This window comes from Apiospora phragmitis (genome assembly GCF_038363925.1).
Source record: "Apiospora phragmitis strain CBS 135458 chromosome Unknown utg000011l:1.0-3236445.0:1.0-3240683.0, whole genome shotgun sequence".
Classification (NCBI taxonomy): Eukaryota; Fungi; Ascomycota; class Sordariomycetes; order Amphisphaeriales; family Apiosporaceae; genus Apiospora; species Apiospora phragmitis.
The window spans coordinates 1,973,331-1,997,709 of record NW_027117411.1 but is presented as its reverse complement, the minus strand read 5'-3'; the positions used below and the strand labels follow the sequence as shown (position 1 = coordinate 1,997,709).

General features: G+C 52.2%; 3 protein-coding genes across 3 annotated transcripts; 2 read left to right on the top strand and 1 right to left on the bottom strand.

Annotated features, from left to right (window-relative positions):
* Nucleotides 1–27: 27 nt before the first annotated feature.
* Nucleotides 28–2,734, top strand: PG994_013376 (uncharacterized protein; the record flags this gene model as incomplete). The annotated part of the gene is made up of 3 exons (XM_066864785.1): nucleotides 28–684; nucleotides 765–2,552; nucleotides 2,636–2,734. 3 exons carry the CDS (start codon nucleotides 28–30, stop codon nucleotides 2,732–2,734), a joined length of 2,544 nt encoding a protein of 847 aa, XP_066709746.1.
* A 5,670-nt stretch (nucleotides 2,735–8,404) lies between these two features.
* PG994_013375 (uncharacterized protein) lies at nucleotides 8,405–10,896 on the bottom strand (the record flags this gene model as incomplete). The annotated part of the gene is given in 5 exon segments (XM_066864784.1): nucleotides 8,405–8,905; nucleotides 8,967–9,072; nucleotides 9,083–10,412; nucleotides 10,523–10,706; nucleotides 10,808–10,896. 5 exon segments carry the CDS (start codon nucleotides 10,850–10,852, stop codon nucleotides 8,405–8,407), a joined length of 2,166 nt encoding a protein of 721 aa, XP_066709745.1. The 5' UTR covers nucleotides 10,853–10,896.
* A 6,334-nt stretch (nucleotides 10,897–17,230) lies between these two features.
* Nucleotides 17,231–17,539, top strand: PG994_013374 (uncharacterized protein; the record flags this gene model as incomplete). The annotated part of the gene is made up of 1 exon (XM_066864783.1): nucleotides 17,231–17,539. One exon carries the CDS (start codon nucleotides 17,231–17,233, stop codon nucleotides 17,537–17,539), a length of 309 nt encoding a protein of 102 aa, XP_066709744.1.
* Between the last annotated feature and the right edge of the window lie 6,840 nt (nucleotides 17,540–24,379).

Genomic DNA, 24,379 nt, shown 5'->3' with positions numbered 1-24,379 from the left:
TTGTCTTACAGTCGTGGGCGTCAGATGATGGACGGCTCCGAGTACCAGAAACCCGACAAGCGGCGGCGTCGGCCAGCGCTGGCCTGCGTCGCCTGCAGGCGGTCCAAGGTCCGATGCGACCGGAACATGCCCTGCGGCGCGTGCGTCCGATCCAAGCACAAAACATGCGTATACGAGCCGGTCCCGACCAAACTCAATTCGAGAAACTTGGCCGTCGCAGCAGCTGGGCCACCGGCGGGTCAGGCTCCGCTGGGAGGAGGAGAAGTGGGCGGCGAGTCGTCTCGGTTTCCAATCTCTTCTGCTGCTAGCTCCCAGGCGCCTTCAATAGTCGACACCAACGCTAGCTTTGATGAGCAGCACCACACGACGTCGAGCCACAGCTTGGAAGCGGCGGGGGAGAATAATGGAGGGTCTATGTCCAATTGCGCAGGACCGAGAGCTGCTGCACACGACGTCGACTCTCTTCTGCAACGGGTAAAGGACCTGGAGCGACAATTGGAGGCTGCGCGCATCAGTCCTCAGGCCAATGCCCAATTCAATGCGCCCAGGATACCAGATGCTGCCGAGGCATCAGTAACTACATACCCAACGTACCTGAGCCATGATATTCACTCCATGAACAAGAGCGTCATGTCCAAGACGAGGTACTTTGGGCAGAGTCACTGGATGAACATTGTCACCTTCGTGAGCAACGATCTGCCAACATATCCGCTCAGGATCCAACTTGATCCGTCATGAGACTAACCATGCACACACACATCTAGCTGAAACCCGTCATGGACATATTCGACAACCAACCGGCGGAGGCCAAGTCCGAAATTATCATGTTGCTGCACCAAAACAAGCTGTTGGCCAGGAACATTAAAGCGCAACGGATGCCCGAACTGACTTTCAAGTTCGGTCTCAAGATCCCACCCCGCGAGGTGGCGGACCAGCTGATCGATGGGTACCTGCGAACCTTCGAAACCGTCTATCGCATCCTACACGTCCCCTCCTTCAAGGCAGAATACGACAAATACTGGACGTCCCCCGACTCCGCGAGCCAGGCCTTCGTGATCCAACTGCAGCTGGTCATGGCCGCCGGCGCGGGCGTGTACGACGACGCCCACTCCATGCGCAAGGCCGCCATCGCCTGGGTCTACGAAGCGCAGTGCTGGCTGCTCACACCGCCCACGAAGTCCAAGCTGACCATCGCGGGCCTGCAGATCATGCTGCTCCTGCACTTCGCCCGCGAGGTGGCCGGTGTCAGCGGCGACCTGACCTGGATCTCCATGGGCTCGGTGGTCCGCTCCGCCATCGCCATGGGCCTCCATCGCGACCCGAAACGGCTGCCCAATATGAGCCGCGCCGACGCCGAGGTCCGGCGCCGGCTGTGGAACACGACCCTCGAGCTGGCGTTGCAGTCGAGCTTGAACTCCGGCGGGCCGCCCATGATCTCGCTGGACGAGTTCGACACGGGCCCACCGGGCGACTGCGATGACTGCGACATCGTGGGTGGTGGCGGTAGCCGGAACGAGCCGCCATCTTCTGCTCCCGTGAATGCCGACAGGTTCACCGACACCACCGTTGCACTGGCGCTGCGTAAGAGCTTCCCGCTACGGCTGGCCATCGTTAGACATCTCAACGACATCAATTCGATGGGCAAGTACGAGGACACGCTCAAGCTGAACGCTCAACTCCAGACCGCCTACAAAGCAACCTCATTGTCGCTGAGAAGATTTGATGGTGGTGGGGGTCGACAGCCTTCACTGTTCCAGAAGGAGATCGTCAACTTCATCTTTCATCATTACTTCCAAGCCCATCACCTCCCCTACCTACGCCGAGCGTTTTGGGAACCGGCCTATGCCTTCTCGAGGAAGATCGTGGTCGAGATGTCGTTGAAGCTGTTCTCTGCCGTGTCTGAGTCATCATCTTACGGCTACTCGGTGGGCAACAGCAGCGGCGGACCACAGCGACCATCGCCGCCCGGCCTTGGTGTCCAGGGGAACACGAACGGGAACCCATCATTATCATCATCATCCACCACGCCGCACCATCATCACCACCATCACCACTACGACCTCTACCGCCTGGCCACCAACTCAAGCGGCTTCTTCCGCAACGCCACCTCCAAGGCCAGCATGCTGATCCCCGTCGAGCTGCAGCACCAGGCCCTCGAAGAGAACGACGGGCTCTTCGGCCCCGCCCCGCCCCGCCCGGACCTGCTGGCTGCGGTCCGCGACACCGCCGTCTGGGCCATGCGGCGCATCCGCGCCGGCGAGACCAACCCCAAGGGCTACGTCCTGGGCCGCGCCATGACCACGTACGTCGAGGGCCTGGTCGCGGGCGCCGACGTCCGGGACCTCTACGGCCCTTGCATCGAGGCGGCCACGGCTGCGGCTCGGGAGGCGCTCGGCGTGCTCCGGGAGATGGCGGGGTTCATGCCGGGCGAGGGTGGCGGCGGGCAGAGTGGTGGTGGTGGCGCGCAGGATCAGCTGGGGGGGGGGGGGCGTAACCTGCCTGGCGATTTCAATGTGGAGGGGATGGAGATCGATTGGGATTTGGACATGTCGGTGAGTTTCAGACTTCTTTATCATATTCATAACCCCAAGCAGAGAGGCAACGTTTATCTGACCTTGACTTTGTCTATCCGCAGAACGCGTTGTTTGACTTCACCAGTATCGATGTTGGATTCCCCTCACCTGGCGATCCGGACTTTGGTTTATTCAACTACGGTTTCAATGCGTCTTCTTAGGACATACGTAGTATTGCTACTAATGATGGGATGGGACGCTTGCACGTTATTTCCTCTTTTATTGGGTCGAGTCTGTGAGGATGGCTCTGTACGAATACGACTTCCCTCATTTTTGATACCTGGGTCGCGTTTTACTGTGTCGGCAAAAAGGGGTCAGTGGAGTTATATGTATGATAGCAATGTGTGGTGATTACTCTCTCTTGAAGGACTGGTATAAGGTATACAAGAAGATAGCAACGCTATGAAAGACATATTTCTTGTTGCAGCAGAGATAATGAACTAGGTTGGCTCAATGCATCTGATTAAGCTGCAGCTACTTGAGGATAAAGGGGCTCTGGTAAACGGCCATGATACTTGGCATCAGTCTACAGTACAGGAATGGGTTGCCTCGATATCTAGTGAATTGAGACGATGGCTAAGTACTTGACTCCTTCGTGATCCATCTTGCTAATCGGTTATCAACTCTGAGCAGATGGGGGTGACGCCATTCACAGGCAAACGAGTCCTGATCCCACTGACTTACTTCATAGACAAAGTAGAGAGTTATCAGTAGTATTTATCGTAGGACAAGACTTTTACCTCAATAGTAACTTGTCACTACGCTGGGGCCATTAGTACTCAGTCCACCTGGGTATTCGGTATACAGTATAACCGTGAGTTTATGCTATCTGCTATTCCTTTCATCGACCGCCACCAAGTTATGTGTCCGTAGTAATGAAGTCTCATTCTTCAAAATGGCGCACTCATGGCCTCCTAGCTTTGTGCAACTATTCCGTGTAACCTGGTAACGATGTGTTGTTTCCCAGGGGAATGATAATGCCTTCCTTCCTTTTCCTTTCATCCGACAAGTAGACGAATGTACCGATTTACTGATCGCCAGGCGAGGTACATCGAGGAGATATTCTGCTGGTTATTAGTGTTTCCCTCTCTACAGCCACATACATGCATTGTCTTTCATCTCATGTTGTTAAGCACACGCCATACCAACAGGGTCTTTTGATGGCAAATCCTTCACGGGAAATCGCGGAAGAGGATCCGAGGTGGTGAGGAAAGGCCGGAAGGAAGGAAGGAAGAGAGTTCTTCCTGTCGTCTCACAGTTGCCGAGGTCGGGGGCGTGTGCAATTCTGCTCTCTGATTTGCCTTTGATGCGCTGTTCGGCAAGCCTCCTCCAATAAGACATGCAGCAGGAGTAATTATATGTGTATTATGCTGGACGGAGAAGGGCGGGTGAAGGGAGAGATGGATCAATGTAGTAGGGCGGGTAGGTGATCGGTCGTGTACCGCGGGTAAGTCTCGACATGAGTAATGATAACGCCACGAAAGGCTGTCAGTGGGCGGCTGGCGAAATGAGGGAATAATAACCATGGTGCATGATTCGAGGGAGCATGACTAAAAGGAAAGAGTTTGCTTTTAGTCACCAGGTTTGTCTGCATGAATCCTCAAAGGGGGTTGGAAAGGGGGGGGGGGCGAGGCCTCGTGGCAAGGAACCACTGCTGAAGAATCTGTCAGCTGATCTTCACGTTGCTGTCTTTCAACCCCCCGCTGATTGACGCGGATAGATGATGTCTCGAAGAATCGTTGAGGAGGTATTCGGATGAACCCGTCGTCGTATTTGTTGCTGCTTTGGGAAAGATGCCAGGTACTTTCTTTACTCTGGGTCCAAGGGGTGTGCCCATTCACTGTGTCAAGTACCTACTTACGTGAAGAAGAGAAGGGGGGGAGGGGGACGAGACATACCAACCTCATTCGAGAAAAGGTAAAAGTGAGAATATGTTGCAGGTCGCGGATTAGGGTAAGGAAAGGGGATCACGATCCATGTGTGGCGGCTGCAAACCCGCCCATTCCGTCCAAGGTCCATGTGTCCTGCGAGTATGATATGATCAGAGGGGGCGGCGGTAAGTAGGGGCGTACGGATCAGGGCAACACAGACATCTGCATGAAAGCAATCTCGGTTGCGTCAGGGTAATACACAGATTCAGTGATCGACAGTGCATGCCAAAGTTAGACAACAGCGGCCTTGACAGCTTTGCCTCCTCCCCCCGGAGGGTCAACCCGGTTTCTGGCTCACGGATGACCAGTGGCAGGGGGGTGGGGGTTGAGGTGAGGAGGTCAGGAACAGGCACGGCTGGCAGGTACAGGGGCTGGACGAAGGGATTCAGAAAGACACGGCGGTCATCTGAATCAACCACACCAAACAGCCAGCACGGTTCATTCTCGCCCCCCATGCTTTTTAGCTTTACGTACCCCTACGTAAAGTGAGTGACAGAGTGTCAATCAGCCTCAGCTGATTCACTCCAGAAGCAGGAATAAGTCGAACTTTTGCTTCCTTTGCCCTCGTCACCTGGAGAACCTGGGAAACTCTCGGGTCAGTGCGACGTCGTCTGCTGGCCCCATCCCCCCTCGCGCCGTCCCGTGTCTATTACTTACCCGGTCTAGAACTGCCCTGACCCCCCCTTTTTTGGACACGTTGATCGACCGACCCTGCAGCTTCGAGGTCGTATCGAGATCTATAACGGGACAATGCAGTCCAAGATGAGCTGTACTGTGGAGACGGTTTCTGCATATAGCATCGGCTCTTGCGTAACAAAGGAGGAAAGGTTGGCGAGTGGTTTCCCAGCCGCGCAAGCTCATAGACCACGCAGGCCAGACGCGTCGTCCCGTGATGGACAGCGAGGCAGTCGCGGGCAGCATCAGCTGCTGTGCAGCTGGTATCCCTCGTCTGCTGCCTTGTAGCTCTGACTCAGGTGACAACGCGACGCCAGAAGGTTCAAGTCATCAGTCTCATAGAGACGGGTTTCGGATTTGGTACTGAATCCCTTCCTCCCCAACAGGTGCTGTCAAAACTCAACAAAATTCTCTCAGCAAACAAGACACAAAGATTGATAGGTACTGGATGATCAATGCATTGTCAGATCGAAGGCACCTACCAATTCAGCAAGCCCATACATGTGCCACTGAGAATATGATGTGTGTAACAGAGGAATCAATAATTAATGCGTCGGGCAGGTCCGTCGGTCCGTCTGTGTATATGAATCGACCGTGGCGCGTTGCTTTGCGTTGCTTTCGGGCCCTCGATAACTCGGTGGTGTCGCAAAGGTTAATTCGGTTCATATGGTCCAAGTGCCGCAGTAACGGGCGGTCCAGGCTGAGACCTGATGACACAAGGGGGCTATATCAGTCGCAACTATATAGCCTCCGCCGTTCCTCCTTTCTCCTTCAATCCGAACGAACAGGCTTGTTTCCGTCTGTTCTATCGAGAGAGAGGCCATAAAAGGGGACCAAAGTCTGTCCACCTATCATGGAGTATATGAGGATCTTCACCAATGTTCATGACCTTCATTCGAGGTAGACGAATGCCCATATAGGGAAGGTAGACACGAGGACGCTGTATCGAGAGGATTGAAAGCTCAGTGACTTGCTAGTGTTGATTGATTGGATTATAATTAAGTTGAAAGTTACATAGTCCATAGTACATAACCGTTGTCTATAACGGAGTAGAGAACGCCCAACCAGAATCGATAACTGACACCTGCCAACTCCACCTAGAGTGCATGGTAACATCCTTCTGTCATCCCCCTTCTAGTATTCTAAGCCGATGATGCAACCAAAATAAACTTTTTTTTCTCGAGTCCCAAGACGTTGTAGTAAAGCAGCTGGGTAGGGTAGAGGGTATAATGCTAGCTACGACCGCGTCTAACGCGTTTCCACTGTGTGCACCCAAGTTGTGTCTCACGTTCCCCGTCTCATGCAGATACCCCAGCCGACAGAGCGTCCCAAAGTAAGGAAATCCCAAACACGCGGTAGATTGTCCTCCAAATACAGTACATTAGATTCCCGACAAGTGTTGCCCCGACAAAAAACAGGAGAGAGGGGCTTCAATGACCAGGAGAGATGGTAGAAAGAAGAGTAAGGTTGGAATAAGAGTAGAAATAAACAAACGATGTAAACAAACGATGGAGAGCAGTCCCCAAATGTGTCACCCCCGCCGACCGTCCGACAAGGCGGTAATCCCATTGCCGTGACCCAAGTCTATCCCGAGTTTACCATGACCAAAACAAGGACACAAAAGAGATACATGCAGAATGATGCAAGGGATGGAGACGTGTGTAGGAGGAAAATGTCCCGTGGGATGCATGCCACCCCCCTTCCTTGTAGCCTGTATGGCGGTATGAGCAGATGACACCATTCCCCCGTGTGAGCAGGTGGCAACTGAAAGACGACGACGGAATCAGAAGTATGACTCCTTCGCTATCTCGCAGGGTTGGGGGGAATGGTGGGTGTATGTATGCGACCGCTCGTGTGGGTGGGTGTGCGTGGGCGTAAGGGTTGACAGCTTGTGTGCATGAAGTTCCGCGAATACGAACACCTGATTCCGTCTGTTATCTTTGGGATAACGACCTCATGATTGCACTTCATTTCGGTGAGCGCAGGCCATTCCATACGTTCGTTCGTGTTAGTGCGGTCGCGACCAACTGAAGCTTCACCCAATTGTCGCCGTGAGCCGAGTTTCGTTTCAAATTTGGTTGTGGATCTGTTCCTTAGCACCGGGAACTATTATTTGAAACCAGACGCAGTCGCCGCCAGCACATACGGCACAAAGGAAGTACCAGATCCGAGAGACAGCTGGTCCCAGAGTTGACCATAGGATTGGTAGCCAACCCTTGCTGCAGCACATATGTATGCAGGCTGCGGCGCGCTTCCGATGTTGACGACCAGATTGTGCATATGCCAAGTTGTTGAAACGAGCTGCAAGCATGCAGAGAAGAGCGCTGACAGCCAATCATTGGGGGTGCATGGCAGATCGTTGTCAGGGATTCCACCCAGCCCTGTAAGTTGACCAAAAGGGAAATGGAAAAGAATGAGAAAAAAGGGTCAAGTCGACTGACAACCAATCCCACATGCGTCGTAGTAGAACAGGTTGCCTGGCTGTGCGTCGGTCTATGAGGAAGGTGGGTAATGATGATCATGACGATGACCACGAAGAAGGAGGCAACAAAGGTGTATGAAGCAACGAGAGACAAGAGAAGAAGGGTTCGAGGAAACAAGAAACATGCCGGGCGCCCGCCTCCAAGGTCCAAGATGGTGGTGATTTGCTGATAGGTGGGGGGTGGGGGGAAAGACGAAGTCGGTGGTCTGGAGGTAAGAAAGAGCCCCATCTGATAGAGCAAGATGGAGTAAGGTGGAGAAATCTGATTGGCCCAACCCTGCGACACCTGACCTCAATCTAGGAAAGATACCCCCCTCCATAGACTCGTGGTAGGGCAAGAGGGAGAACGAGGACCTCCAAAGACGTCCAAAGGAGAGGGTAAATGCGCGAAAAAGGTGACCGTATCGCAAAGCAACGCCACAAGACCCAGGCACACCTACGTCCCGGATGCGGTATGGCCTGAACCTTGACCCCTTCCCTTCCCCATAGAAGTGTGCTGTATAGTGGGCAAGGTGGGTGTGGCGACGGGCTGGACGCGCCGTTGCGCTCGACCCACCGGCAACTGATCAGTCACCCGCGATATTGACACACACACACATCTTCCGCTTTCTTCCAGGCAGCCAGTCACCTTGTCGGGAAAGCATGACCCCCCTCTCCCCTCTAAACCTGTCATTGCCACGTCCTTGCACTTCTTCAGCAGGTTTCAGAATGCGTATGGTAGACCCTGTGTGCATGGCCTTCCATCAAGCCCGCTGGCCACCGTCTGCGTACCCTGCTGTCCCATATAGCTGACCCTGATGGTGATGGTTGCCATAAGAGGCCGTGTCCAAGTAACCATTTGTAACTGCCGGATCCCATCTCGTCTGCGGCTGCGGCGCCATGTCGTAGCTTGACGCTGTTGTTACAGAATGCCTTGTGTCTGCACTGCCGTATGAGGACAAGCTTGGCATGCGCATGCCGCCTGCCGCCGCTGACTGGGACAAGGACTTCAGTGGCGGGGACTCGGGCGCTCGCGTCGGATATGGGGCCCAGCTTGTCGCGGCTCCCAATGCACCTTGTGCTCGAGATTGCTCATACTCTTCCAACGTGGAGTTGTAGATATGATGACCTGAACGGGGGTAGCCTCCTGCATCCGGCCCTCTTGGTGTGTGCGGCGGCGGGTAGAGCCCAGGACTCGTGCTGCTGACAGGGGTAAGGAGAGCCGATCCCGGTCCTGGGGGCAATGTTGAGGATGGCGATGCCGACTGCATGAAAGTTAGCAAATTGGAGAGAAAGCTGTGTTACCCGCCGGTTGCAATGACTCACATATTTGGAGATGATCTTCTTGAGAGCCTGTGCCAGAATCTTCCAGGAAACACCTTCACGTCCTTCTCGATATTGCGGGGCTGGGGTTCGGGAATGCCATGATGATCTTAAAGAACTCTTCGCTCTCTGCCTTGGCCTTGCTGACCGTCTGTGGGCGGAAACCTTCCAAGTTGCGGCGGATCCTGTTCTTCTCCTCCACCGTGAACCTGGCGGGTGCAGCAACAAGCTGCTCCAGCAAGTAGATAGTATCAACACTGGTGACAAAGCACTCGTTCTTCTCCGCGTAGTAGATGCAGCTGATGCAAATGCTGTTTGTCGGGCGCTCATTTACCCCCACGGGCTTGAAGGTGGCCGTCAATGTTGACCCTGCCTGGGACTTCTTGAACATGACGATCCTCCTTCGGTTCTCCCACTCTTCCTTGTTCCAACCAGTTGCCATTGAATCAAGATCTCCTGCAATCTTCAAAACGGCCTTGGTAGAGTACAAAGCATATGGATTGAACTGGCTGGAACCTGGAGACCCCGAGGTTTGCAGTGTGCTGGTGCGGACGAGCTGCGGGGCGTTGGATGTTGGGGCCGGTAGTGATGAAAGGCTCGGGCGGGTGATCGTTGTATGAGGGATGGGATGCAAGATTCCAGGACTTCGCACCGAAGAAAGCGATGAGCCGTACGACCATGATGTAGACGCTTTGATGGGCGGCGGTATGTGTCGAAATCCGTCCGCGTAAGACGTGCGGTGGTAAGTGCCAATCATATTGTTGTTATTGGTATTGTTGCTTGCATAAGTCGGATCGTACGACGGCGCCGCAGCTTGCTGGTCGGCAGGAGGATATCCATACGTATTTGTAGCATTGTCAGTAATGTGCTCCGTGGTTTGTTGTTTTGGGGTGTTCTCGCGTTGGTCTGGTGACTGTGTTGCTACTCTCCGCGTGACGTCCCCCTGTGGGCTCTCAGCAGACCCAATATCAATTTCGTGATAAGTAAACGTGCCAACCTCTATCAGGAGATTTCCCAATAGATTTCCTTCTGGTCCTTCAATCGACATAACCAAAGGCACGCTCGCCTGATTGCATCTCGTGTCTTCAAACTGCGGTGCAGTTGCGCTGACCACGAAGCTATAGCCGCTGGTATCATGCATGTCTTTAGCAGCGTGAGCTGAGCACTTGCAATCACCAAACTCCAGATAGAATCGGTTGGCGATGGCTAGCAAATCGAAGGGGGCCGAGATTCGGATGGTTACACCTGCCCCTGGAACACCCGAGTTCGGCTCATAGGACAAAAGACTGGGAACCACAGGTGCAGCTGGCATATACTGACTTGACCCGTTGGCCGCGAAGGCCATCTGGTTGAGTTGGGCCGCCGCCGCATTTTGTGACTGGTGAGCCGAGAATGGTTGCACCGGGTATTGATACTGCGGGTTCTGGTATGACCTTGTCGATTCGAATTCTAGTATCCCGACATCGTGCACTTAGTTTTCATGCCATTTCGAGCCACAACATCGCAATCAGGGAACCGGGGAAGCGTTTTCCAGGAGGATAGGGAGGGTACAAACATACCATGCATCTGGGGCGGTTGCGGTTTGGAATATGCGGTAGACATGGACAGGAGACCAGGCGGGGAGTCCCCACGAAGGCCTCCTCCGTTGGCTCTAGCCGCCTCCTCCTCGTACCTCAGAGTCACCGTCTCGGGAGACTCGACGTCAGAATCGACTATTATTGGCCTCTCTGGATGGAACTGAGGCTGTTGTTCTCGTCAGATCTCTTGTTGTTTTCCCGATAGCACAACTTGTTCTCGGCCAAGGACATTGTGTGTGCAACACATTCCGGATTTCGTTGACTCACCTCGAAAAGCTTATAGGGCTGGTAGGCAAACTTGACAGCAGACATTCAAGCTGACTTTTTTTCGCTGATGGACGATATGTCAAAGTGAGTGTAGAAGGGGTCTGATCCAAGGGAGGATGGGATGAGAAGAGATGAAGAGAGACCTGTTTCGGGAACAATGTTGCAGAGGAAATGGCAAAGATTCCTGAGGGAGCGAGGTCTTGAAGGACGTCTCTCAGGGCACCTGGGAGATTTCGTACCAAACTTTATTAGTGTTCGGCTGTCTCGAATTGCCGTGTGATTTTCTGGCCGAGTAAGTCGGTAATCTCAAAATTGCTTCTGCGGGAGGGCTGGAAGTGAAACAATGAGACCCCAATCTGGATAGATGGCGTCTTTCCCAAGGGCTGGTGGGGATATGGGATAGAGAGACTGTTGAGCTGATCGTGGTTTTTTTCAACAACTTGGCGGAAAGATCCAGGCAACTCCCACAATACTATACGTTCTCAGCCAGGCGATTAATAGGAATGGCTTCAACTTTGGCGTTTCTTTGATAGAGATCTCACAGCCCAGAGTCGCATGGGTTTCTACAGCCCGTGGCAGCAGTAATTGGCTGGACAAAGTGTTTGCAGTTAAGCCTGAGTCGAGTCTCGGAAAGCTGAAGTCTTCAAAACTCTTATTCCCCGCTCATCAGACCTCTCACGAATACGCCTATACAAGACCCTGTCAGTCTGGACCGTGCTTTTTCTTTGAAGCAGCTGTGTCAGAATCTGCTGGGTCATAGAAACATTGTAATCTATGCCCTGCTCGAAGCGGTACTGTAACGCAAGATGTGACAACTCACCTGGTGACTGTAGACCAACAAAGGGGACTGTCTCCTGGTGCCCGCTACAAGAATCATAAGCCAAAACTTGGTCAATTGGCTTGCGACTGGTTGTGGATACTGGGTGTTCGTTGGTGATGCAGGCAGCCCGAACCTGTTCGCATGGTTAGGGTCAGCAAAGAAGGAGCTGCAATCAGCAAACGCGGGCAGCCGAATGGTTCGCGTGGCGTGCGTGGTTCGTGTCGTAAATTACGGGACCACTATCTAACCAGGCCTCACCAAGGAGAAGGAGAAAGAGAGCACTGACAGTTTTGGCAAGTTGGTAAACGGGAATCAGACTCTGCAGAGATCGGGAAAGTGTCAGCAAACGCTTGCGACTCAAGATGCCAAGGAGAACTGAGACGTTTCCTCTATCAACTTGGAACAACTTGGAGGAAAATGGAATATCGAAGAGTGAGAGGGGTAGAGGAAAAAAGAAGAGACAAAAGGGGGACAGAAACATAGTCTTCAATGTGGTGTTGATCCGACTGAAGTAATAGATAGTCCTGTCTTCCAAATGGGAATAATCCTGTGGTAGGTCGAGAGAGACTTCACCCATGCATTACACAGACATCTACTTTTGCCATGTACCTTTTCATTTGCCTGCAAACCAGATACCGTCGTGTACAGTGTCTTTCCTTTTTGGCAGCTGGCGTGGGTGCGCTTCTCCTCTGCTAAGGAGCCCTAGTAGTAGGTCACAGGTAATATGCGGCTGCTTGTTACTTGCTGGCTGTCTCCTAGAACCAGACACCCCTTCTTTTGGCTGGGGAACTATGCGTATGTGAAGTCGAGGCTCGGGAACAGCGTGATTCCAATATTGCGGTAGTGAGAGAGATCGCTCCAGGTGGCGTCTATGGTGGGGATAGGCAGACGCAGACAGGGATAATGCACTGTGAGCCGGCAGCCGTTGAAACGCGATTTCCGGTGTCTTGGAGGACTTGTATATCAAATACAGGGGGTTTGGCGTAATGGGGATAATGGCTGGGTATTATGAAGTTCTCAACATTTGGCGGAATGCGTGCTTGGAGCAAGTAAACCAGTCACGGGAGGTTCATCCAAAGACTCTCATAGGTGGATATGTAGGGCTTGGGACGATGTGGTCTGTCTGATGGGGGAGGGTGTACACAAGATACAAGATGCTTCGAACGGCCGGGAATGCCAAGGCCATGTAACAAGACCAGGATCAATGATAGATGGGACTTACGCCTTTTGGGAATGAGATGTGTACCGGGGGGTGTTGCTAAGAATGTTCTTGTGTAAGTGCCGCCGAGCGGAGCCTTGACCAGGGCGCCCCTAGGGGTGACTATAGCAAAGGGCTGGACGTACCGAGCGGTTGAGAGAGAGTATGTACTGAGAGAAGGCCAAACGACGCTATATCGCGTGCTGCAAATTAGTGCCGCTACTACCGGTACTTCCCTGGCGGGGGGACTGGGCGTTCTCACGTTGGAGGCTGGTGGACAGAGCGAATGTGTTTATTACCTAATCCAGATTAAGTCAGTCTGTCATGCCATCAAAGTGCCAGGGTATGACGGGTGGTGTCCCAGTATTGGAAATCAGCAGGCGCATATCGGAAGATAGGTTTGAGTGTGAGTTCGCAAAGCGGAATCAGCAGGTGACTGCGTAAAAGCACTGGGTTGGCTTTGGACTGTGATCTTGCAGCTTGGTGGGTGTGCATCTTGTGAATAAGGATAGAATTTGCGCCTGTCATTGGCCAGGGCGAGAAGAGACTAGCTGGGTAGCTATTGGAGGATCTGCGATGCAGCTTGCAGCCCACTACCAAGCACCCTTGTAGCGTGGGGCAAGACTAGGGTCGACATGATGGGATGATGGGACGATGGATTTGGGTACCCGTGCAGGCCGGTTGTACCCTAAATACGCCCGAGTACCTATTTGGAGGAAACAAGGAGTAACGTAGTGCGTACGTGCGTGCGTGCGTATGTAAGTATGCATGGGGGTGTGTGTACACTGCATCTTCTTTGGAGCTTGTCCAGATTCTGTATGCTTGCTGCTTGCTTCCTCATCTCATCTCGAGAAGGACATTCTGTCTGTCTGTCCGTGCGTGTCTACCACAATCCCAAGCATGGATCGAGGTTCACGGTTATGGGATGAGTAAAGTCAACCGCGGATGAAGCCGCCACGGTGAAACCCCAGGCTGTGAAATGGAAGAGACTGGTAATTGAGCAGAGTTGTAAGGGGGGTGTAACGACGTAATGCAATCTTGTTTGCCCGTCCAAACTCGATGCCCTCTCCCCACTAGGGGTTGGCTAAGAAACACTCGCCTCGACGCCTCTTGTTCGCACTTGGCATGCAAGTGATGAGGGCTATCGCCCAAAGGGCAGAGCTAGAATCGAAGAAAAATGAAGAAACGGTGGCGCATGTAGGAACGCCGAATGATAGCAGGGCGGCGTAAGCAAGGCAAGTCAACAAGAGAGGAGGAAGTAGACGGGAAAAGAAGAAGGGCGATTCCAAACTGACAGATTGGCATGGATCGATTGACTCTATTCCCGAGCGTTTGCTGATGGATTGTATCTGATCACCTAGCAGCGATTCTTTGATTTCCCCCGTGGCTACTGGAGCGCATCAGTCGGTCAGCTCTCTAGCGACATATGCACACCTTGGTTGACCTAGTCTTTGTTCGCCGCCGTGTCGTTGGGGAGTTTTTCTCAAGAAGAGTCTTTCCTTGTACCTAGTAGTGCAACGCTCGTAACAACGACTAAAGCAATGTGGAAATCCTTCCAAGTACGTGCAATCTCGGCGTACCTGTGTATGTGTGAGCGGGCAACGATAGCCTAGGTATGCTTCCAGGTTGCGTCAAGTATGTATGTAAGGATCGTTCGTGTCAAGGATTCGAAATCAATGACGGACGTGGGGCCAACCCGCATCTGAACCCGCTTGCTTGAAGATCGAGAATGAAGAAGAAGAAAAATCATGAAGGTCAGCAAGTAGATGTTGTTTACTTCAGATGCAGGTCCATTCTTTCCGGGTCCCCTGAATGCGGAGGGAAGCGGAAGGAACTGGGCGACAACAATAAATAAGGTATGTGCATCCCATCAATAAAAGCTCACTTCAGACGTACACAAGGTCAAGAAGGGGCGACGACCAGGGTACGAGGACGGCGAACGGCGCCTTCACTCTACACCTTCGAAAAGTAATTACCCTGGCAGGCCATCTGGAAATAGATGTGCATCTGGCACAGCGGCCTCTTCAAGTCAGCTCTTTGCATACGACGATCTGAGGTAGGACGGGGGCTAAATAAGATACGCCACCCACCAGGTTCCTGTCTATTATGTGCAATTTTCTAGAGGTTTGATGACGATATGGATTTTGGTTTCTTTGGTTTGTTTTCCGGGGCATCGGCCGCACTTCTAGGTGTTCGTCATTAGTCTACGAACTAGATGCTTAGCGAGGTGCCATCCCGGGTTCCAGATATATTGGACGATTATATGATACTAATAATAAGGTAAGCAGTCAGGTTGTTCGCGACTAACCGTGACCAACAGCATGCCGAGGAGAGCGAACGAATACTTCTAGATTCAATTGGCAACTGCAGGGTTTATTCTCGATGACAGGCAAGGGTCAAGTCAGATCTGAGATTCGATCCGACCCCCAAAAATGCGGAGGGGTCATCCTGGGTTAGGGGCTCATTAGCAGCAAATTTGAGCGACCGGGCCTCGGAGACTTTTGTACACCATCAATCTCGCCTAAGCTCTAGGGGTCAACCCCGCTGGAAGATGTCCAGTAACGTCAATTTTACGGAGTAGCGACCGACGGTCAGTGGACAGAATCCAAACTTCTTCTAGCCTCAGTACTTGCACTCAGGTACTAAAGTAAAAGGCAACTAACTCGAAGCTTAGGGTGCGGGACACAGCAACATCGAGCTAACAAAAACTCAGGACGGCATTGACTTCAACCCCGTAAAGGCTATTGTTCTAAATTCGACTTCATCCCCCAGCTTACATACTATGCGCTGATCGAAACCGGCCCCTGAAAGGAGGTGAGGACTTCTTTGCGGATGAGACAGGCAGATCTTTCATTCTTTTCTATGTTTACACACTCAGTCCTGTGCCTTCCCGTCTGCTAACATAGGCACTTAGGTAGCATGCTGTTTTGACTTCGACGACGGCGAGTGACCGGTTCTCTCTCGTTTTCTCTCTCTGCATGCCCAGCATTGAGGAAAAGGCGGTGCATCGTCCATGGGAAAAGAGAATGTTGCCTGCCTCTATTACTACTAGGTCTCCTTCTAAAATACAGATACTACACTCCAAAAGCAGGCCGGATACAACCTCACGCACCCCCTGACGTCTCAAAAAGCGACCCTCGCACACGTCCATCTTTCCATTGCCTCTCTCACCGTCGCGTGTCGTCGCACCAATCCCAAAGCCCGGTTCGTACGGCCGTAGAACCTGTCTATCCAACCGAGAGAAACCGAGGCGACCAAATTATGTACTCTTTCAATGCTGGAGATTCCCTCTACGCGCGCATCGCAATTGACGATGGCCACGATCGCGTAAGTGGGGTACTCCATCTGAATCTGTATACAGAGGTGTAAGGCTTAGGGGGGTATGCTGTTTCGACTGCACTGCACATCCAGAGAAGGAATGGCGACCGCAGCCAATGGGGGCCAGACAGGCACCAGGCATGATGTAGGTGTGTATCCAATGGCTTGTACCGTCGCTCTCCTAGCTAAGAATAAGCTCATTATCGATTGCCCAACCGTGCGACCATTGATTGACATCCGCACATCATGTCGGGATACGTGTACACATATCGCGCTAAACGATGATCAAGTACTTCTTGTGCATCGTTAGTGGAGGTACATCGCAGCCCGCCCATAGATCTGTCTATGCTGGCTGTATTGGACGACTTGCCCAGCCTCCGATCCGTGTGCCGTCCAGGTCAGGGATTTGATCCCCAGAGCCGCCAGTGCATTACTTGCCGCGGGCGACAGCACAGATAACTAACCTTAACGCTTCTTTTCATCCGTCGTCGGCCCCGCCATTTGGCTGGCTCATTTGACCCTTTTTGGAGAGGAGGTGGAAGTGTCAGAGCGCAGATCCGCAACGGCTCGCTCACTCATTCGAGGAGCGAATCTGCGATACCCTAGATTCCACTTGGACCGTGTAGGTGGCCTGGGGGTGGCCCGGAGGGGGGGGGGGGGGGGTTGGTGGGTGAGGCTGGTCGGCGATAGCGCATTGACTGAGAGCCAAAGTCAAAATTGCACATTCACTGGTCAATGAAGCCATTGGTTTGTTTTTTGGCCAAGTAAACATCATCACTGACGCCGTTCTCTATCGTCATCCGCCTGTCACTAAGGGGCAACACCACGCATGGAGCAGCAGTAGTTCGCCATTCTTCATGTATGCCACAAACCTAGTTCTCCTCCTTCAAGCGGTCAGTAGCAGCGAGCTCTCCTGCAGCAGCAGCGGCGGCGGCAGTATCGTTGCTTGTTATAACGCGGCTCACATATAGCCCGTCGCAGCATATGTCGCCAAGGCTGCAACGGCCCTTGCTAATCCCCCTCGTCTGCTCAGGCCGCTGCGGCTCGCGCCTGGGGCGCACCCCTTGCCGCAACCCCTACAACCAAAATGCACGCGCACCATACAACTGTCGGCTTCGGCCATCATCCGTGCTGCTGGGATCGACCCATTGTAGGCTTGGGAAAACGGGGGTCCCATCCAGAAAACCTCCGTCCGTCGGCTTCTCCTACGGCTACTGCTGCACCTACCGGGGGCTCTGTAGCTCTCCCGCTCCCTGTTCGAGCATATGCGTTATGTACGTGCGGTACGGGCTACGTTATGTACGCAGCGAATGGTCTTCCCGCGTCTGCGCGCAACGAGGCCGTTGGTGAGAAGCAACGAATGAAACGTAACCCCAACGTTCACAACGTTGACTAGAAGGAAATGCAAATTTCGAAAACAGAAGCCAAAAACAAAACTCGTCTCCTGATTGAACAATGGCGTTACGCGCAACAATATTCGTTTCTTATGAATGCACCAGCTGACTTCATGGTGGGTGGTGTCTACTGGTTCTCCTCCGCCCATCCTCCCCCAAAAGCAACGGCCTAGCAGCAGCCACACAAGACAGCTTCGGATCAGGCCGAGAATGTGTCCGATCTATTGGCTGGTGTACAAACTGCCCCTTTCCCTCCGTAGTCTGTCATTATTGTTATTCGAAGCATGCAATAGGAGGCCGTGCGGGAGGCATAGGAAAGCCCGGCAAGATCCCCCGATATGTGTGTGTTTGTGCTGCTATCCTTCCCCTCTGCGCGAGCAAAGCAAGAAAGGGGGGCAAAAAGCGAGCTGCAAGCAGCCGTTGGGCGCAAGGACTAACGCAATAATGGTATCATATACGCGATGCATGGAGGCAGGATCTGCTGCTTAATTGAAGCTTTTCTTTGCAAGGAGATCCCGGGTTAATTATTCCATACTCCGATGGTTCTTCTCTTCCAAGCCCCGATATTGTGCCTCCGAAATGTGGGCAAGAATAGCCTTCCATGGCACGCATTGCGCCTCACGGCCACGTTGCAGCGTGATATATGCAGAGCCCATGGGATCGGATGCGTGAATGGCCGTTCCGCTCCATGATGCGATGCGGTGTGATCATGGCAGTCGAGCTGGGTATAGGTAGCCTGCGATCGGGTTCCCTCTCTTTTGTTTCTCGTTTTCTATCTCCGTCTATCTGCCTCGCTTTTTCCCCCTTAATCTATTTAGGCGAACCAGGTACCTCGGCCCAGTTTGGTAACCAGAAACGAAAGACATCGCGTACTTGCTTTCGAGATCATGCACGTGGATATTAAATCCTTGAGATCTCGCGGTCTCCCTTGAGACCCTTCTATCCTGGCCCTTGGGTCACGCCGGCAGACAACCCCCTTGGATCTCACGCTGTGCGACTGGCCACGACAGCCAAGCCATGGGCAGGTGCCGAACACCAGTTTCTCTCTCTCTCAAGGTTCCTCTTGCCTGCTCGTATAGTGACAGCCCATATGTAAGCCACCCACGAGGGTGAACCCAGAATCTTGGTTTTGTTTTCGTAGGGCTTGGCCCAGCTGCACCTAGAAGCATAACCGAAGGACAGGGTGAGATATCTTACCTGCAGACACGCGTCGTCTCATGCTTTTTTTCTCTCTCCCTTACAGCACCAGCACACGCAGAAGCAGCCTTGTTATTATGGGTTAGCGTCATAGTATGCTGGTTTCTGATGTTGTGCATAAACCAACCACCTTTCGGGCGTTATTCTTTTCTTCGCTCCGTGTGGTAGAGGACTTCTGCAACAAGCGACATGGGTTTGCAATGCATGAATCAGCAGTTCGCCACGACTGTCCTCTCCGGGGACACAATGTCAACTAGACACTATGGTAAGCGAGTGACCTGCTCGGCTTTTGGGTCCTCCCCCCTGGGCTTAGTCAGGCTCCGAACTATAGTAAGCAAAGATCTTACATACACCCATTAACAGATCGGGTTTGAAACAGTCAGCTCTCAGACAGACTGCCGGTACCCTGTTTCAGTGCACCTTAACCTGACCTCTTCAACAACAATGCATGGTTCCTAGCTTGGCAGAATTCTCATTGGCTTTGGTCCCTTAGTATATCTTATATATATGTCAACGCAGCTCATGCGCAGTCATGCTAAGAGGATCTTTACTTGAAGGCCTTCGTACGCGATCTTGATCTAAAATGCCGTTATCCGTGGCGGGTGCTCGAGGTCAACGCCGAATATGCAACCAAATAGCGGTATAGACGGGTTTGGGTTTGAACCAACTATAACCCTGTCTGGACAGTATACTGTGGTCAGATATAACCGCATTAGTGTACCGCCTGCTCTCAGGCCATCGGCATCTTTGTTACCTACCTATGCACGCGTACGCTCAACGTGGGCCATGCACTCACTCACTTTGTTACCAGTCTCCTGAGTATGATAGATAACCTTGCTCTGCTGATGTCAGGACGTGATCCTTCCGCCGTCAATATTCCAAATATGGACATTACAACCACTCTGTACCACGGAGGGGGTTCCCAATCGAGCAGGTATCCGTGCTCGGGTACCTCATCTCGGTAGGTTCCTCGATCCTGCAGCAATGCGCGTGTTGCCCAATCTCAGCGTCCACACAAAGCCCTTTTTTTTCTACGTCCGTAGCAGACATGCATGAAATGCGGTGCAACCATCAGACAACCTTACGTGCCCGTCCTCCCCCCTCTGTAATGGCTTACCTACCCGGCTTTCGGACGACGGTGGAGGGAGTGAGGGGGTAGAAAGAGAGAAAGGTACATTCATCAAATGCGCGCGAGTGTACGACCCAGTGGAACGGGACATCAATGATGGCTTGTTTCAAAAGGTTACCTGGGTCCGGACGTTTCCTTTTGCAGGCCATGCTATCTCCGTTTGACTATGCATATAAATTCGTTACTTACCTTTCGATAGGGGGGTTTTACCCAGGTAAAGACTTTGGGACTCCTGTATGTCACGATACCAAATCTTGGAGAGCCCGATGTGGGCTTGAGTGATTGTGACGAGACTGGTGCATACATGTAATAATCATCACCCAAGAAGCATCACTATACTCGGACCAGGGCCTAAAACTTTAACTCTAATTCGCTCGACCATGCATTCCCACGAATCAGGGGCAGAATCGCCGGAAGTCACATAAGATCAATGTAGGCCGCCGCCGATGCAGCACCGAACATGCATCGTACGTCGACTGTAGCCGCAGCATAGGCGAAAGTGGCTCAGATGTTGGTTACGGGGCACGACATTATACTTGTCAAGATATATCAAAATAAAAAAGAGGGCTGCTGTGACGTGTGTGCATAACAGGAGAGTTACGGACGCAAGATGCAGGTTCCGGGGGAACAGGCGATGTTACAGAAATCCGGGCAAATTCCTTGCTGCGACGCGACTGCGATTGGCCGTTCAGCTGTTACCGAATCTATGGGAAATGAAGCAGTTACCAGGGTGAAGGGCAGGGAAGAGGAGTACCAGTAGAGTAGGACAAGGGGGGGCCCAGGACAGGATGGGCAGACAGAAAGAGCCAACGGCCGCCATCGCACCCGATTCCAACGTATGCGGCTATCCGTCCCAGGATGCAACGCAACATGGCCGGTGGGGTCCAAGAAGGAGGTAAGGATGTAGTAGTATCCCGTCATCCACCAAGATAGATAGACAGATACATACAAACAGATTTTGCATCCTTCTTCTCCCCCACAGAAACTAGCTGACGTTATATTACTTTTCCCATTGCAGCCGGCGGCATTTGCCGTCGCTGCTTCGGTCATCGATTCGCCTCCCTCATACCTCCTCAATCTAGGTGGCGTGGGTCGACATTTCAGAATGGGCCGACTCTGGGAAATTTGGACAGTGTGAAGGAATCCCAAATCGTCTCCGATCAGTATCCCTCTTCAATTAACTCCCATTAGGATCGAATATGAAACCTGGCATTGCAAGCGCAGCAGCCATGTCTTAGCGTTCCGCGACCGACCGACGGACCGCACGTGGGTGTTGTGCTCACTGAACAACCGTGGTTTGTAACAACGACGATGTTCCCATACTACTCGTATCCCTGACCCTCTCAAGTATACCAAGGCAACACGGTATTGGCGAACCGTGTGCGACCGATGAATTGCGCAGAGGGAGGCAGCCAATGGGATGCCCAACGAAGGGTATCCCTGATCCCCAAGGCGAGCGAGAAGCACGTTTCCTAAGCTACCTATGCAAGCACCCGTCGGTCGTGGGCCCTCTCGCTCGCTGGATCTAGATCACGCAGTGCTTGATCTTAAATGACGCACCCGATGATACTCTTTTTTCGTTCTTCTAGATTACACCAAATCACTGGCCATCATCGGTCTGTACCTTCGACGCCAAAACTCTCTTCGTTACAGAGAAGGACGAGAGAAGGACACGAAGAGGCTAATGACCCCGGATGTCTTATGAGCTCCAGAGGATAGGTTTCACGATACGATGTGTAAGCTCACTGACAGCAAATGGCATTGACTTGCATTGGTGCATCGAAGGGAAACAAACTTCAATTGACTCACAATGGGATGGAGATTGGCAGATTGGTGGGAGAAGGTTGACCAAGTTCAGAGAGAAAACAAAGTCCGGATGTGTCTCCGGGGGCGAGGGCAAGGGCAAGAAGCCATTACTTACTACTACTTACCGCTATCGGCTCTCCCCTGGCCGAGCAGCCTGGTGGGGAGAGACAAGAAGAAGAAGAAGAAGAAGTCTGAAGAAGAAGGGGGTGAGCAGGGGTGGTCCGCACATTACAGCCCTTTCACTTTCACTACGGCTACACGCATCTGATTTTCAGACCCTTCGCTCCACAAGAACCGCTATTGGTGCCATACCACTGGACGGTGGCCAGCCCTTGTCCGCCGATCCCAGGTAGTTCCATGCGTGGTTGATCCTTTTGTCAGCCACAGGTCGTTGCTTTTTCCCTCCCCCTCCCCACCCCCCCCCCCCAAAAATTTCATAGCGTTCGGACATTGGTTAGGAGTTGGCTCCATCAAATCATATGAGGACATAGGGCAACTAAGGTGAGAAAAAAGGAGTATGACCCACCTCACCGACGCAGCCCAGCTGCCAGAAGAGGTCCAGGGGTGTGAACCGAGAGCTGAGAGAAAGGGGATAGGCTTGTCTCGAGCCAGCCTAGCCTGAATGCAAGATACGGACAACGGAAGAGAAAACGGGCATGTCCATCATCGCGTGATCCCGGATCGTCCTCTTACAGCAGATGCTTCTCCACCATGATATGATGACTAGCACCAATATGTTATTGATTGAAACTCTAATCCTCATGGCGTTGTCGAATATTGACAAGACTGTCTGGATGGTGGTAATGAACCCTGACCCCTGGGGCCGTATATCCTGTTTGACTGACTGTCTGACGAGGCCGCCCCTGATCACCAAGCCAACCCATGTCGGATCGCTGATTCTAGCCTTTGTGGAATGAAACTGTCAGGTGAAGCCACCAGCGCAGCTAGGAAGATTCGGGTCGATCGTATGTGGAGCTGACCCTTCCCTCGGCCTCGACCATCAGACGTTGGCCCGAGGATGAGCAGCAGCAGAAACGTCGGGACCGTCTTTGGCTGGCCCTGAGCATCCACGTGGCAACCGCCCATCCCAATATACGGTGGCTTGAAGCTAGCGGGGCCGCTCACAACATAGCACATAACCGTCTTTCGCAATCGTTGGGCTAGACTAGTGAATACCACGTATCCCGGCCGAGTGATGACGTGAGTATGAGCGTGCTACGTGACACATCTGATTCGCTGATAGGAGGGCAGCGTGCGTCTGGAGGATTCACGGCGATGGCCACCGAAAGTCCTGCCACATGCCAAGCCGTTTCGACCGGCAGCACAGGATAGTAAGAAAAAGGGAATACCGGTTGATGCTATTCCCGGCTCAACAAGGCTGGTCCGCCTCTTTGCACGTCTGCAATGTAGGTATTAGTAGGTGAATTCAAATTTAAATAGTTTGACAGCCCCAAAAGTACTGCCGCATCAATGTCATATCATATGCTGGAGAAGGCTATCATTGGCTGAGCCTCTGATGTGATGCATGGTCAGCTTGGTATTACCTATGATGACGGAGCTTTGGAAGACTCTTCAATGATCGACACATTGGTGTCATAAAACCTTCTTAATGTTGTGGTCTTGTGGTATGAGAGAATAAAGCGTGCATCCGGATAGGGCTATACATAGCAGTTGAAGCCCCTTGGTCGTTCGTTGCACACACGTATCTGACTGGACAATCCTTCCCCAACGTTTGCTGAAATCGAACTTCTGTCAACCAGCAGAACAGCCTCTCTCCTGGTGTGAAGGGGTAGTTAGCCGAGATGCTTTCATTTTTGTCCATGGAGGAGGATCTCATATGACATTCCCATCCTACTATATATGATAAAAGGAGAATGGCGTTTGAAAGGTTACTAAGCATGAGGCTCTGTATGCACAAACAGTCAGCTGAGCCCCATTTGATCCGGTAAAAGTAGGGAGGAGATTTGTATGATGTATGAACCGTTTTAATAATCTGTCAGGGTCTCCTGTCATGGCTTTGTGTCGATAATCATCCCCATATCATATAAGCCCCCCAAAGTGCCTGTTTCCACAGATATGAGGCCTATTTCGTTATGAATTGGCACGTTACTAAAGACGGTAACTCTGAGGCTTCAAGGTTACGAATGATGGTTGGTTGTAGGTATGATGTGGTCCTCTGCTGAGGGCATACATGGTTAGATGAATAAGAACACTCGAATGGGGTATATGTATATTGATGTTAGTGATGATACATATTACGGGTGAGAAGCTCCCACTCACTATTGATACAGATACTATACATATGACTACTGTTTCCTTATATTATAGTCTAACAGGACGATACTAGCCTTGAGGCCAATACTATTACTCACGTTTGCTTCGTATGGAAGCTGAAGCAAACAATTTTGGGACTGTTAGACCGCCAGTACACTTCGAAATGAAGTGAGCAAGGTGCTAGTCAACATGACGATTCGTTGTGATGTTTCATTACGCAGCAGATGTTTGTTCTTTAACAACTAATACTATATATATTGACAAGCCTTTCTACCCCTGAAGTAAAGAGTTGCGGGCATGAGTTCCCATTGGGTGAGAATAGTTAGACCCAACGCCGGATATGCGTCCGCCATTGTGCAATCAAACCCCAGAGAATTTCCTATGATACACTAAGTACGAAAAGTGACCATTCTCTTATCATTTGTGAAAGCGGCCA